The sequence below is a fragment of the Nilaparvata lugens genome, chromosome 6, assembly GCF_014356525.2.
Source record: "Nilaparvata lugens isolate BPH chromosome 6, ASM1435652v1, whole genome shotgun sequence".
NCBI lineage: Eukaryota > Metazoa > Arthropoda > Insecta > Hemiptera > Delphacidae > Nilaparvata > Nilaparvata lugens.
Window position 1 is genome coordinate 676,292 of NC_052509.1, and position 16,609 is coordinate 692,900.

The 16,609-nt window shown below is 35.9% G+C and overlaps 2 protein-coding genes across 12 annotated transcripts in view; one reads left to right on the forward strand and one right to left on the reverse strand.

Moving 5' to 3' along the window:
• LOC111044817 (ankyrin repeat domain-containing protein 11) overlaps positions 1 to 16,609 on the forward strand; it is a 153,800-nt gene that overhangs the window by 67,984 nt on the left and 69,207 nt on the right. The window lies entirely within an intron of this gene.
• Positions 1 to 16,609, reverse strand: part of LOC111046939 (tigger transposable element-derived protein 2) — an 80,427-nt gene that overhangs the window by 60,113 nt on the left and 3,705 nt on the right. For 2 of the 11 annotated variants that reach the window (XM_039429912.1, XM_039429897.1), the window contains exons 1-2: positions 11,755 to 11,959; positions 8 to 99 (exon numbers count right to left, since the gene is read on the reverse strand). In XM_039429912.1, coding sequence (XP_039285846.1) covers positions 8 to 99; positions 11,755 to 11,945 — 283 coding nt within the window. In that variant the 5' untranslated portion in view covers positions 11,946 to 11,959. Of the gene's footprint in view, positions 1 to 7; positions 100 to 2,451; positions 2,568 to 3,780; positions 4,369 to 5,657; positions 5,900 to 8,024; positions 8,180 to 11,754; positions 11,960 to 12,823; positions 13,146 to 15,278; positions 15,482 to 16,609 lie in introns of those variants that run through there. The other 9 variants (XM_039429901.1, XM_039429906.1, XM_039429905.1 and 6 more) reach the window with 8 other exon arrangements.

The window sequence follows — 16,609 nt, forward strand, 5'->3', positions numbered from 1 at the left end:
CACTTACCGCTAGTCCCTGCTTCTATCTTGACACTAGTTGTAGGCCTATCTTCTGTTTCATTTGTTGTCTGTTCTGCATTCTGAGCTTCTTTTTTAGATCTGTAAAAAAATATGAGTTATCAACATGATAATTTCATTCTGCTTTTTCTCTTATTTGAGATGAGGAAGAGGATTTTCTCTATATGGGTCGAGGAAGAAAAATGTGGAGGAAAAACTAATTCATTTTCGATTCAATTTTATTTTTGTAATTTATTATAATACTCAATATTTATTTAATCATTCAGAATTACACAACTTACAGAAAAGTACCACAGGCTTATAAGCCCAAAACGGTACCAATTCTAATTTATACAATAGTCCAAATGTAGCTACGTTATGTGTCACTTCAAAATAACACATTTAAAGCATATTCTTTTAGTATTTATTGTAATCCCGCAACATTAAAACCGTTCGCTGTTACATTTATTACTAATCATAAAGTTGATTGTTTTAAGAGATTTCCATGTGATCATATTAACAAATGAGGTTCTAGAAAGTAAGTAGTCATATCCTCCAAACTCTCCTCATTTTCTCAATATCAACTAAGAATATAATACAATACAACTAATTACAACCACGGTAGTTAGAAGAATTTATTTGAATTGATTGTGATTCGTTGCATTTGTGATGTAGGCGTAGGCCTATTGTTGAAGTGAGACTCGTGCATTATGGCTCGGCGGAAAAGCCGGGTAAATTCAGAATCCATTAGCCGTTCCTATAAAAAATAGGTTTGGCTAGAAGAAGTACAAAATCTCTGAAGAAGGCATGTGTGTTTGTGTGAGTGTGAGGAGTGAGAATGCTAGAGAGAGAGAGAGGATGTGTTAGTCTTTCGCTAACAGGGGAAAGAACTCTCCCCTAATGAAAAATCTATTCACAGTTACAGGCTTCCGTAACTAATTGATTGTTGTAGGTTTAGGAACTGGCCTAAAAATGAAAAAAAAAAAAAAAAAAATGAAAAAAAAAATTGAAAATGAATAAAATAGATGAATAAAATAGATGAATGAATAAAATGTTTATAGCCCTGCTGAAAAGTTTGAGAACTAGACTCTTACTGTGAGAAGATTCACTTTCTACTGTCAGCACTTCTTATGAATAACATCTATGCTTCCCATTCAGTCAATGCTGACCGACTCAGGTACTCTATAGTGTAGTTCATCTTCAACAGTCAGCATTCCTTATGAATTACATCAATGTTTCACCTTTAACTAATGCTGACAGTGTCTCACTTTTAGGCTATGTACACATGGTAGCGTCGCACCGCGCGGTTTGAGACGCGCGTCCGACCGCGCGGTGCGATATACAATGGAGCTAATGGCAGCGTCCACATGCACCACTCACTCAAATGTGGACGCGCCGCGCACTGGGCCGCCCAGACTTTCAACCTGAACCGCGCGGCAACAGCGCAGTTCCCAGTACACTACAGTCAGTTGGACTGTACACATGAGAGCAGTCGGACGCCAGTTTTGATCTAGTTCACTTGTTTTGTGTAGTGATTTTACAGCAACTCTGTTCAGTGTGCAGCCATGGAAATGAACAATTTTGACACAGAATTGTTTATAGAAGAAGTAAAAAGTCGACGTGTCATATGGGATATGGCGAGTCCTGATTACAAGAACAGAACAAGAACTTGATGCCAAGTCGTCTTTTACGATCTCCAACAACTCGTCAAAAGATGAAATCGACATTCGCAAATAGTTAGAAAATTTGGGTTTGTATTTCCTCAAGTTAGGGTAAATTGTCACAAAAGCACCATGCGTTAATCTATTGGTCAAAATAGGGTGAACGCAAAAGTTTCTTTGCCTTCGTTTTCTCGCTTTATATCTACGATACACAAGCCACATACATGTTACCTCTTCAACTTCCATTGCTAAACTGGAGGTGGACGCCGCGTATAAAACGCTTGCATGTGTACAACTGCAGAATTTTGGACGCGCGTCGCACCGCGCGGTACGACGCTACCATGTGTACATAGCCTAAAGCTGCTTGGTTGTGCGTCAGCGTACCTTTGAATAACATTAAAGCTCGTCACGTTCAACTAATGCTGACATTTTAAAGTGAATCTCACTATAGAACAGATTGGGTGAGTGTCAGCATACCTCGTGAATGGTATCGATGCTGTTCCCGTTCAATTAATGCTGACAGTTTAAGATGAATGCCACCATAGAGTAGCTCGGATGTGTGTCAGTATACCTCTGATATTATGTAAATACTCTATATTATGTAAATTCATCTATAATTTTGCTGTATTGTAAGCTATTGTATATAAGTGTATTGTAATCTACATAAATAAAGTACTCAATCAATTAATCAATCAATCAATAGCATCAATGCTGTTCCCTTCTAACTAATGCTGACAGTTTAAAGTGAATCTCTTAGATATAAGGAGAATTAGCAGATTTATCCTGAAACGACCTTTCAACACCAATACTTTTCATGATTCTCCTCCATTCACGCAACCTTTCTCCACCCCGATTTTTCAATTTTCGACTTTTTATTCGGCTCTTATTTGCCATACTTTTCAGTTACTTTTGATAACTTTGAACACTATAACACATAGACCAACACAAACACACGCGCACAGACACGATAGTTCCAAACTAACTGAGGAACACTTTTCAAACAGAAGTTGATCGACTTTGGCTTGTACTGAAGACAAGTGTTTTCGAGGGTCAACTGAAAATAATACTGATTATATTTTGTCCACTCCCAGGTCAAGATGCCTTGTGAATTCTTTCTGCGAATAAGTTTCAAAAGGAAATGGAAGTGTACGGGCTATTGTTTACAGGGATACAAAGCCCATGAAACGGCACCCCTCCAGACAACTGATGGCGGTCACGCACTGTTTGTGCGTGCGTGTACGGGTCTGTCAACGTTCTCTGTTTAACAACTCCATTTTTCAGTGGCTTGCAGACGAAAATCTCCTTTGCTAGATTCCATTTAATAACCGTACGGATGTGTAGATTTTTATGAAAAAATTAATTTCATTAGAACTCATCAAAACGAATTCAAGTTGCGAGATGAATTTCCAAAATATTCATAAAGAACGCCAGGAAAAATCATAAAAGTTTCTCACTTAATAGATGAATATAAACGTTCTCTCAAAAAATATTAATTTTCTTCTTCTCAACTTAAATAGAGAATTAACATACAGTAGCCCTCTCTCTTATCCGGACTCATCGGGACTGAGGCCAGTCCGGATAACGTTTTTTCCGGTTAAACCGACGTTCCCTAAAAGTCGTTAAATTGGTATGCATATTTTGTAGTTTATAAGCCAATAATGACTTTTACGTAAAAATAATAAAACTAGACGCTTTATTATGATATCTGTGAACACAAAACACAAGAAAATAGTTAGTTGCTAAGCCTTTTTACATTTGAAATATTTAAAACCAAACAGCCGTTATGATTCGTGGCAGGTGCAGAAGTACTGTACTGTACAGTGTACATTGCATTTCCTTGCGACTGGATTCCAAGAAACCTGAGTCACAACAACATCGACCACCTGTCCACCCGTCCCCCTCCCCACTATCTTATCTTTTGTTTATTTAGGCTTCCTCTCCCACGGCACGGCACTCGTCACAATGTCACGGTCATTGCCCTTCTAACGCCAATTCTTCTTCACAACAAATATTTTGACGAATGACTGAAGATTTAATAATGAAATATAATTGCTTTTAGAGATAAATATATGTATGTGATATATTGTAAATTATGTAAAAACAAACTTTCTACTGCACTTACCTCAGAACATTATCCAAGCTGCACACCTCGTGACTCTTCTTCCACCTCGTTAGCCACCCTTCACTAGCAACAAATTCGCCCCCATTTTCAATTTTCGCGTGTAGTAAAGTTGCTTTCTCCTTTAGAATAGGTCCACTAAGCGGGGTTCCCCTCCGACGTTCCTGTTGAAACCACAACCATAACGCATCGTCTACGAGCTCGTTAGTCGGTTTTCTCAGTGTGCATCGGGAAGTCAGGGCTTTATTAGATTCCACTTGTGTAACAAAATCTTGGAGCGATTTTCGGTTTTTTTGCCAGTCGTAAACGGTACTCTTTCCTACATTCAGTTCATTGCAAATTATTTTCACTGATTCTCCTCTGTCCGTGCGTTCAAGGGCATTGAGCTTTTGTTCAATTGTCACTACTTTACGCCTACGTTTCTCACTCATTTCAAAAATAAATAAAACACACTGAATATACTCTTCACAAACACCACGGTTTAGAAAATACACACTACAGGTACTGTACTGTATTGTAAAACTACACCGGGAAAACAGTAACGATGTTTACTGCGATGTGCAATCCACGACAATCGCTCAAAAACTAACTAAAATATTTTGGTGTACGGCGGAAATGCCCCTTCCGCCCCCTCTTTTCTAAGTCAGGAATCTCAGCTCAATCTTTCCCACGAGAAAAGTTGTAACAGCAGTTTCCATTTCCTGCCAATCCAGTCCGGTTGAACCGATGTGCTGATAATTATTTTCCGGTTAAAGAGATGTCACTTCCGTGCAGTGTAGTCCGGTTAAACCGATGTCCGGTTAAAAGGTGTCCGGTTAAGAGAGAGGCTACTGTACCTTCAAAATGAGATATTGATCAACCGAGTTATATGGAATCCCAATTAACATTACGCTTATGGAGATAGTAATTGGACATGGTCCCTATCCCGCCGAGCCTTATAAGTGGAAATGCTTGAAATGGAAATTACCTGTCTCCTTGGATCTTCCAACCTTATCTGTCAATAACATTAGAGTCTACATTATTCAAATTATCTTCATTATTCACAATATCTGTATCATTGTTAACATCATCCAACAATGTCTGCACAATTTTTCTATTTCCCCGGACAATTAATCGACAGCTACGCTCAGATTCAGTCATTTTTATTTTAAAACTCGGTAAACTTGGAATTTTGACTGTTGGAATCGCAGTTTTTCTTCAAAACATTTCTCTTAGGGAGTTTTAGTATTTCGGATTCCAAGTCACGCTCGAAATCATCTAATACGAAATTTTCGGACCATATGACTGCTGTTTTCCCATTAAAATCATTAAATCATTCATCCTTCCTTCTACAAGAATGCACCCATCGTTTACACAAGTCATCCTGCTTTGGAAATTTGTGAAATTATATGTTTGTAGGCAACTTGGCTTTGTCCGAATGATTTGAACAGCCATCTATCGCGCAACACGGCATATCGCAGCACTACACAGTGCACAGTCATCTAGTGACAAAGATTTGCATGGCCAATCTATAGTGTATAACTTATCTAGAGAACTATAGGTGGACATGCCTCAGGTGATGTTATTATAAATGAATGGATGGAAAAACTGTAGTAATTGCATGCAATGAATTCTTTAGCTGACTAAATGATAGATCATAACAATTACTTTCTTATGCACTTTCAATTTTTTTTATATCCTGAAAAAGGACGAAGGAGTGAGTCAATTTTGTTGTCCAACAAACTTGACCTATAAAAAGGTTTGAAGAATTCGTGTTCAAAATTTGAAGCTGATTGATCAATTCTTTCTAAATAAAATAATAATAGTAGAACTATAAATTATTGTGTGTGTGTGTTCATAAGGGTTCATCAGTTTAAAAGTAACATAACATGATAAATTACCTTGTTTCTTCAAGAAGCTTGTTGAAAACTTGCTCACTTGATTCTTCAATGATTGTAGAGGTGTGATAAAACAGATCACCACTAACAGACATTTCTTGAACAATTTTCTTTTCTTTCAAGGCCGCTAACTTTTCTTGAGCAATTTTCTTTTCTTTCTTGGCCGCTAACGTTTTCCTCATAAGAATCGAACGTTTAGTTCGTTTGAGTGGACGACGTTTTCGAGCCATATTCAGGTTAACACAAAACACTACTAACTTAATATTATAAATGACTATGATCAAAAAACAATAACTGAATTATAATTAAAAAATATATCACACTATACAGTGCACTTATCTATTTACTTGAGGACCCAAACAAAGCACCAAATAGAAAAGAAATCGTAAAAAATTTCCGTGACTAGTTAGAAAGAAATGAACGAGCTATAACGAACAAGTACTTATAGTTAGAGCAATCGGTCACAAAATCAGGAATCAAACCTGGACGAAAGGAGTCCCCAAGGTCATTACTCCCGGCAACTCAGCCAGTCGAATTTGATGGAGACAGCTACTGAAACTGCCCCACTCCTACCTCCCCGCTACTTTACGCACACGCGGTGCTTGCACACGAGCGCTCGTATAAACTTTGGCTTGTTCAAACAATCTACGTTTCTAAACGGATACTTATAATGAGAAACAAAAAATTGCATTGATTAGCAAGTTAAAACCCAGGTATGCTAGTATAAAAATAAAACTGAAAATTTCACTGTAAAAAGCAATAAAAAACTATATCTTGTAAAAAAACATGAATATTTTGTATTTAAAAATAGACCACTTGAAAGAGCATATTTTGAAGATAATTGTCCTAGAATTTCATTGTTGTGGTGTTTATTGTTAGCATTTGCAGGTAGCATGAAAAATGCTCAAAATGTATACTTCAAGGTCACACATAGGCCACAATAATTTTTTTCAATTTTTTCCATAACACGGTTTTGACTGAATGAACTTGAAAGTTTCCAACAAAAAAAAATGATTTTTTTTGTTTATACACCCTTAACCAAACGTGTAGAAAGTCTGAGTCTAAACTCTAAACATAAATCTATATGAGTCAATAGAAGTTTCAAAAACAAAGAACTGCACACATAATAATTATTAAAACAGTTATAGATGGAATTCAATTGAGAATGCATTTATTCAAATGCTAATTAATATATAACTATTATTCAACGAAAATCCTAAATAAATGCTGCAAATCACCCCGAAGACTTCTGCTGCTGCAGACATTGATAACAGGGTTAACAGCTAGATGGAAATTCGATGAGAACTACTATCCAGCCCCCGGGCTGGCAACTAATTTTTGGATAGTAGCTCTCATCGAATTTCCATCTAGCTGTTGTCAATGTCTGCAGTAGCAGAAGTCTTCGGGGTGATTTGCAGCATTTATTTAGGATTTTCGTTGAATAAAGTTAATTATTAAAACGATAAACTGCTCTTTTAAACAACACTTTTTCCGAATTCTATTCCATGTTGAAAATATCGACGACCTTTATATGCACTTGCATACTGGGAAAACACAACTGCACTGCAGGCATAGACGCATAGTGCATATTCATACCCGGGGTTCAGTCGCGTCGTTTCGGTGGCGCTGACGTCAGAGAACCGGTTTGACTTTGCGCATCCTATCCGTGAATCCGTGATTCCTACCATCTTCTTCAATATACCGTGATCAAACTACTGTAATACAACTTTTAGAAGAGCCAGAATCCGTTGGTTGGACCATGTGGAACGGATACCAGAAACCCGTACAGCACGTGTCTCTGTATCAACAAAAAGGAGGGGGACAAGGAAAACGAGGTGTCGACCACGCAAGAGATGGTTGGAAGACATAGAGACAGACCTTCATCCCTTGGGCGTAAGAAGGTGGAGACAGCAAGCACAGGACAGAGATGCATGGAAAAGGCTTTTGGTGGAGACCAGTGCCTTTTCTATGCATCTCTGTCCTGTGCTTGCTGTCTCCATCTTCTTTCGCCCAAGGGATGAAAATCTGTCTCTATGTCTTCAAGGGACGGAGAGTCAATGAGTAGTAGAAGAATAATACACTAATGATATTAATATAATACAACTAATATTAATCAGGAAATAAAAACTAAGTACCCTTTTTTAAATTTTTTATTCACAACATGTTTCAATACTTGAAAATAGCATTTTATATGTTGATACATGGTGTGAAGAAAATAGAAAGGGTACATAGAATTTTCATTTCCTGATTAATAAGAATAGCCCTTACCAAAAAGTTGAACTATCAATCATTCAAAGCATTTTTCTCTAGATATTATTTAGTGGGTAAAATGCGAGACTGACCAATTTATATGACATCAAAACAACCAACCTTCTACGTCTGTTTGCTTCGAGAAGTGCTGGTGAAATCCGCCTTTTCATTCTCCTGGCCGAAAGTACCAATTTCTTTTTTCCCTTCACTGTATGTCTTGAGTCCTTTCTAATCTTTCTTGGGGCCTCTATTGAATCCATTCTACAGGTTCACGATTACCGGGCAATAGATAACAGCAGTGCGCGATTATATTATTGAGAATCAAACTCTACTGACTAGTCACTGAATGTCACTGTCACTGAGCAAGTGAGCAAACTGAGCAGAGAGAGAGAGAGAGAGAGAGAGAGAGAGAGAGAGAGAGAGAGAGAGAGAGAGAGAACTAATCACTGAATGTCACTGTCACTGAGCAAGTGAGCAAACTGAGCAGATAGAGAGAGAGTGATTATGGGAAGGTGTTTGTGTGGGGGGAGTGTATGTGAGCGCGCAGACGAGTATCGTAGTGAGGATTGACTGAGGAGGAGGGGAGGGCGTGGAGTGAATGAATGTCCTTGAAGACTCAAGGACACGTGGTTTGTTGGCGGTGTGGGGGGGTTGTTTTTGAGGGCACATAAAACTTAAAAGAGATAGACCTTGCAAATTCCATACCAATGGTCCAATCTTCTAGATGGAAAATGGTTAATTTACATCCCAATCGAATTCTTATGACTAGTTTTCTTTAATAAAACAAAATTTTTGTAATTACAAAGTAATTTTGTTTTTTAAATACTAAATAAAAAAAATTGTCAGCTTACCGACTTAATGATATGAATTATATCAGTTTTCAAAACAATTTTTACTCTATAGTTTCTACTAACGATAGGCTTTGTCTAGTTACACACACATCGTACGATTTTCAGCCATCTCTATATATAAAAATGAATGTCTGTTTGTGTGTCAGTTTTTTGTTCCCTACAGACTCGAAAACTACTAGACAAAACGGCATGAAACTTTGGGAATATATTATGTGAATATTGGGGATGGTTTCTGACCAGAAATTTTAATAGGGGGGCTAATAATTTAATCCATTTTACAGGCCTATGTTTTCGAAATTGTCGACCGAGCGGCTAACGTAGAACGGGAAGATCATCATGATTCAAGATCATGTTGTGATAATATGATTTAGCATAATTATGAGATATTACCAGCTGTAATAAACACGTCACTCTGTGATAAAATTGTTTACTGCTATTGAAACGGTAGTTTTAAGCACATAGGAAGTCAGTATCGAGATGTAAATAAAAATATTGATTGTCAGATAAATTTTATGAATCACCAAATAAAGTCAAGTGTGACATGAGATACATTGACTTTTTGGCGGTACGAAGTTCGCCGGGTAAGCTAGTAATCAGAGTAACTATTAGAATAACATAACTTATACAGATGATGATGTGTTCATGTATTTGCCAAGTTCTGTTTAATCTGGTAGTCCAAAAATAATCCAAGAATGGATGTGTGCATTACAAATACTATAACATGATAAATCAATATATTTTGCTAGATTTTAAAGCGCATATGAATATTGTTTACCTTTTTTCTGCATTAAAGCGACGCAAACCTGGACCAAGTCTTCTTTTTTTCTTGGGAACAGAAGGATACTTTCACAGAATTAATAATAGCAATATTAATAATTATATTATATTATATCTATATTATATATATAATATATATAATATATTATATATTATATTATATTATATCTATATATCTATATTAATAATTATGGGAGTTTTCTCTGATACTTTTTAAGATTTCCCATTTTAGGCGATCCTCTCACTTTATATAAGCAACAAGCACAAAACTTGGGTACGAAATATGAATAATTAACCGACGAAGATGTAAAAGGATAGATAATAATATATAGTTAAGTAAAGTAATAATAATGAAGTAATAGATAATTCTACCGCACTCTCGTAGAAAAAGAAGTGAGAAGGTATGAAGACCAATTTTGAAAATAAAAGTAAAGTAATGGATAACAGATAGATAGTAAAGTGATAGAGAATTCTAAGGAAGAGAACTGTGAAGGTTTGAAGAACCTCTTCACTCACATTTCTTGCAATAGTGACAGAACAAAACTTTTGACTGTCTTTTTCGCATAGAGGATTGCCATTTCGCCACTAATTATAGACAATAGTGGAGGAATGTCTTCTCTACATATAGAAGAAAAGATTTTATCTTTTCTACCTGTTTCTATTACAGGGAAACTAGCGGTACTCTATTCGTCTATTCAATGGATGGTTATATTTAGGACTCTTTAGTCAGGGGGTGCACTGAACCTGTATCAATCAATATACCTGTATCCTTCAGCTTTCAGAGCCATCAGCCATCTCCAACGATCTATATATACTAACGTTAGTATTATAGATTGTTGATATAGATCGTTAGTATATATAGATCGTTGGCCATCTCTTGAACAAACGATGAATTTCTACTCACATAGAACTCAGCATTTAGTTAATACAGTATTTTAAATGCATTATTTTTCTGGTTTTTCCTAATATTTGAGATATCATTTATAAATTATTGAATAATTGAAAAATATTCCTCCTTGAGGAAAAAAATGTAACTGATCTTTTATAACGAGAATGGACAATTGAAATAACAATGATGGGTTGGAGAAGTCGCTCATGAACTCTGTTGTTTTGATCTCTGCAATCCGCAACTTGTAATTATACAGAGTTGGTGAGAATTATTATGGAAACAGCTAAATATTTCTTTTACAAGTATGATATGACAATTATAGGTTCCATGGGGTTCCTATACCAATTGAAAAAAAACTAATTTATGTGGCTTCAAAACTTTTGCCCACCATCTTGGATTCGTCATATGGATCCAACTTCATTTCAAATCCAACTTCATTTTTTCAAATGGGAAGATGGTCATATGATACGTGATTTCGATGCAGAATTCAAAAGAAAATTAATGGCGAAACCCGCACATCTATATCTCAAACAGTTTCAATGATCTCAACATTTAAATATACTAATGAATGATACAAAAATGAAGTAAATAAGTACCTAAATTGAATAATCAAGTGTTGGTGAATACTAATAGTACCTGTAGGCCACTAAAAGTAGTGTTTGGCCACACAAAAAAGGCAACACGGACAGCAAAATTAAGTAAATCAATAACCTACGATTAATTTATTTATTATCTAGAGTAATTACAGTATCTACATTCAGAATTGTTCGGATATTATTCAAAATTACTATTAAAATTAATTGACCGAACGCAGTGAGGTCTATGTTTTAACTCGGATTTCCTTTCGTCTGTCTGTATGTATGTAACGCATTTACGGCCAAAAGCGTTGATAGAATTCTATGAGATTTGGCAGGAATATTCCTTTTTTAACTGAGCGTCGATGTATACACAAGGTGTTTTGAAATTTAGCATTGTAAGGATAATATGAAAGGAGAAGGAATTTCCTCCATACTCCATAATTTTATACAGGGTCTACAATGAATGAATGAATGGAAAAACTGTTGTAATATTGCATGCAATGAATTCCTCAGCTAACTAAATGATAAATCAAAACGCATTTTTTTCTTATGCACTTTCAATGTTATTTTTATATCCTGGAAAAGGACGAATGTGTGAGTCAATTTTGTTGTCCAACTTGACCTGTAAAAAGGTTCAATGAATACGTCTTCAAAATTTTAAGCTGATCAATTCTTTCTAAAGCAATACTTTGACCGAACTTTACATGCAGCATATGTACTGGTAATTAATAAAAATAATAACTTAGCGCACTCACGAGCTTGCACTGCAGCCTCCAGCATCAGTCACCGTGCTTTCTTCTAGTTTTTTGAATATTTTATCACTATCTTCCAGTTCAACTGAAAAATTATTTTTAACAGACGCCGATTGTTCGCGTTTTTTCTTCTCCCGATCTCTAGCTGCACGTGATTTTTTGTTGTTTTTACAAACATAACGTTTCCGCGGCATAGTTATAAACTATGATTGGAGCTGGAGAGGGAGAGCCTAAACGTCCTTCACAAAGCAGAGAGACGATGACATTGTGGAAGGGGGAAGGGTGAATGTGGAGGGAGCACGGAGAAAAAAGAGAAGAACAAATTCCTTCTACTTAGTGGAAGGAGGTAGACGGCTGGCGGCTGAACGCGCGCTCCTGCACTTGCGAGTGCGGGTGCTGTTTATTATTGCTGAGATAAAATAGGGTTGAGTATTGGTTATTATTGCTGAGATAAAATAGGGTTGGGTATTGGCTATTATTGCTGAAATAAAATAGGGTTGAGTATTGATTATTATTGCTGAGATAAAATAGGGTTGAGTATTGGTTATTATTGCTGAGATAAAATAGGGTTGAGTATTGGTAATTATTGCTGAGATAAAATAGGGTTGGGTATTGGTTATTATTGCTGAGATGAAATAGGGTTGGGTATTGGCTATTATTGCTGAGATAAAATGGGGTTGATCATTCAATTTATTCATCATGAACAGCGCTACAAATTCTGATAAATTTGAAGTCTACCAAACTAACATTCAATACAAAAAAGTTAATAAAATGCATATATATATATTTTTTTAGTTTCTTGAGAAAAAAGTTGATGTATTCTTTGCTATTCTGTTCTCCTGTCTTTCTCCACTGCCATTTTAACATGTACCGGTGATAATTTTTATTAATAGTAATAATAATAAAAATGTGATAGTACCGTAATAGTAATAATTATTAATTACATATATCTAAGAATTCTAAATTGAGAACTCATTTTACTGTTGAATAGACTTTTATTGTAGATTCATTTAGAATATAATATTATGATATAAAATCTGCATGAGAGAAAATAACTTCCATGGCAACTTACTTCCTATTACGGCGCCATTCCAACAATCCTTTGTTGATAATTCTCTTTTTACGTCTGGAGGATGGATATAACCTTCCATGCTTATTTCTCCCCATACCGCGTAAAGTATTTTATTGTTAATTTTAGTGAAGTATACTAAAACAGTACGACTAAACAGGATATTCGCGCGAAATCAGACACCACTAATAATTTGAATAAATGATTTGACTAGACAACCGTACCGGTAAAATACATCTAGGCTACTAAACTCGCTGGACTGAGGAAGTCCAAATTACGAATATGAACTGCAAACTAGAAACTATGAAGAACAGAGCCGAAATTTTATTGCCGACTATCGAGATACGTTGTCTATACGAGACTGCAAGAGAGTTAAAACAAGAGATTAAAACAAAGTCTATTCTTTCTGGAGACTGGTAGCAGACGTGCGCGTGCGTGCGTGAGGTTGTTTATTGAGTTTACAAAGAAAATTACAGTATTGTATCACATTGTCACAGGAACAAAAAAAAAAACTTGTAATAAAAGGTCGATTCACACATTCATGTAGGACTGGACTACGACCTTACTGTCTGTTTTGGATGGAATCTCTCAAACGGTCTTTCCATTTGAAAAACACGGAGACGGTCGAAAGTCATTCACACATTTAGGACTTTCAAATTAGAGACAGAAGAATTTTGATTTCAGATTCGTATTCAGCGCCCCCAATTGAACTTGGACATCTAATAGTTTTTATGTCTGTTCAATGAAGCACATTCAAAAATAATACTATTCCTAGTTTTATAGAATAAATAGGTCTATACCGTACTTTTCCTATACTCTTAGTTTGTGCAATTGTTTTTAACACACTATACACTTTGTGCAATTGTTTTTAACAATTTGTTCAGACTACTTTGTTTCTTCATTTGAAACAAGCTTTCCCAGTTGCACAAACATTTAATGAAATGCAACCGAGATTAACTGCTTATCAAAGATGTTATCCGCTGTTCTCATTGGTTCATGTAGCTTTTAACAGTAATTTAATCACAGATGAAATTTAATAGTCTATTTGCTACTGTGGGAGATGGGGTGACGCTCTATGGCCCTTGCCTTATAAATTATCTCTGTAACTGCAATATATTAATGCTTTCTATTCACTAATGTAAATTAAAATATATTTTTCATTCAAGTAAATATTGGAATAGGTTTTGTTGGTGGGAAGTCTCTTGCGGGAAGGTCCCACATCACCTAATTTAAGCCGTCAATGGGCCTTACGACAAATACGACTGTCATACTTCAGCCGGGACCGACAGTTCAAAGTGCTCATCCGATAACACGGGTTTGACTTGGGAGTAATCTATTTTCTCTTTTCTACAACGACTGCTCTTTATACTCTTCATTACGTACTGAAATCTCATCGTAAACTAGCTGATTTTTGGATAGATAACCGGTAATAATATATTTTTCAGTATCAAACAGTTAGGGGAGATTTCCTTTCCCGTAAACCACGTCGAGCTGTAAAAGCACCTGTTGATCTAATGTAAAACTCTGGATTATTAGACATAGTGCCGGTTGCACGAATGCCGGTTAAATTTTAATCGAGATTAATTTCACGAGAACCAATCAGAGAAGCCTTTTTTCGAAATAGCCTTCTCTTATTGGTTCTCGTAAAATTATTCACAATTAAAATTTAACCGATTTTTGAGCAACTGGGCCTTGGAATAATATTATTTCAGTAAAGGCCTACATGGAATGCTATCCCATCAAAATCTGTATTAGGAAAATTCTATCATGTAGCAAGCAGATCGTGCAATATTGTTTTTGAATGGCGTTGTGAAGTATTTGGAGCTAATTTTAGCCGGCGCGTACGATAGTTTGTTGTTTGGAATGAGACAGTTGGCAAGACTGGCTGCTGTGCCGGTGAACCCGTTCGTTCTTGCGCGTGCGGGCAAGCGGGCACGTTGCACGCAAGGAATGTTGTCTGCAGCAGACTGCTTGTACTGTGTTTGCACTTGCAGTCTATTTAGTTTAATTAAACTGAAAATCACAATACAAACTGAAGTTATATTTATTGGCCGTTCATTATATCGTGTGAATAATAACAAATTAAGTTCAGTGTTGTCATTTGGAGTGATCACACGGCTATAAAAAAGTGTTGACGTTTGTGAATACTGAAATGAGTTGGCTGTCTTCCATTCAAGCCTAGTGTTTTTGTGTGCAAGTGCTACGTAGTGTGTTTAACATTTTAAAGATAATAACTTGAAGATTGAGTGAGTTCTTCCAATTAACAACTACCTTGGCAACTTTGAAATGTGAAGTAAGTTGAAACGATGAATAATTTCATAAATTATTGGTGGGTGGCTTGTTCTTTGTTATTGAAAATAAGTAATAAAGTCTGCTATGAAGGCTAAGTAGTCCTATAGGTCTAAGTAGGTCTACAAGTACATAGAATCCAAGTTAATACCTTATTACAAAAATATACCTTTTATCCTCCATGTACTTTTTCAATGCATCATTTAATCGTCTCTTCTTGCTTGGAGCTGACAAACATTTTCTAGTCTTGCCCATACTTGAATTCAAAACTACAATAATATGCAATAAGAAATCTTAAACGCAATTCACTAACGAGAACTTTTAAAAATTATTATCGCGATTTTGTTGCTAGCTTACAACTTACGACACTTACAACTGAACGGTATTTGAAACACTGTTGAATTGGAAGGTGAAGGTCCAGTTCGACATAGAACTGAAAAGAACTGCATTCTATTGAACTCTACATAATAGAACTTGTTTGGCCTTACACCTTCTCAGAATTGTCAGGTTGCTTTTGTTGATAATTCTCTTTTTACGTCTGGAGGATGGATATAACCTTCCATGCTTATTTCTCCCCATACCGCGTAAAGTATTTTATTGTTAATTTTAGTGAAGTATACTAAAACAGTACGACTAAACAGGATATTCGCGCGAAATCAGACACCACTAATAATTTGAATAAATGATTTGACTAGACAACCGTACCGGTAAAATACATCTAGGCTACTAAACTCGCTGGACTGAGGAAGTCCAAATTACGAATATGAACTGCAAACTAGAAACTATGAAGAACAGAGCCGAAATTTTATTGCCGACTATCGAGATACGTTGTCTATACGAGACTGCAAGAGAGTTAAAACAAGAGATTAAAACAAAGTCTATTCTTTCTGGAGACTGGTAGCAGACGTGCGCGTGCGTGCGTGAGGTTGTTTATTGAGTTTACAAAGAAAATTACAGTATTGTATCACATTGTCACAGGAACAAAAAAAAAAACTTGTAATAAAAGGTCGATTCACACATTCATGTAGGACTGGACTACGACCTTACTGTCTGTTTTGGATGGAATCTCTCAAACGGTCTTTCCATTTGAAAAACACGGAGACGGTCGAAAGTCATTCACACATTTAGGACTTTCAAATTAGAGACAGAAGAATTTTGATTTCAGATTCGTATTCAGCGCCCCCAATTGAACTTGGACATCTAATAGTTTTATGTCTGTTCAATGAAGCACATTCAAAAATAATACTATTCCTAGTTTTATAGAATAAATAGGTCTATACCGTACTTTTCCTATACTCTTAGTTTGTGCAATTGTTTTTAACACACTATACACTTTGTGCAATTGTTTTTAACAATTTGTTCAGACTACTTTGTTTCTTCATTTGAAACAAGCTTTCCCAGTTGCACAAACATTTAATGAAATGCAACCGAGATTAACTGCTTATCAAAGATGTTATCCGCTGTTCTCATTGGTTCATGTAGCTTTTAACAGTAATTAAT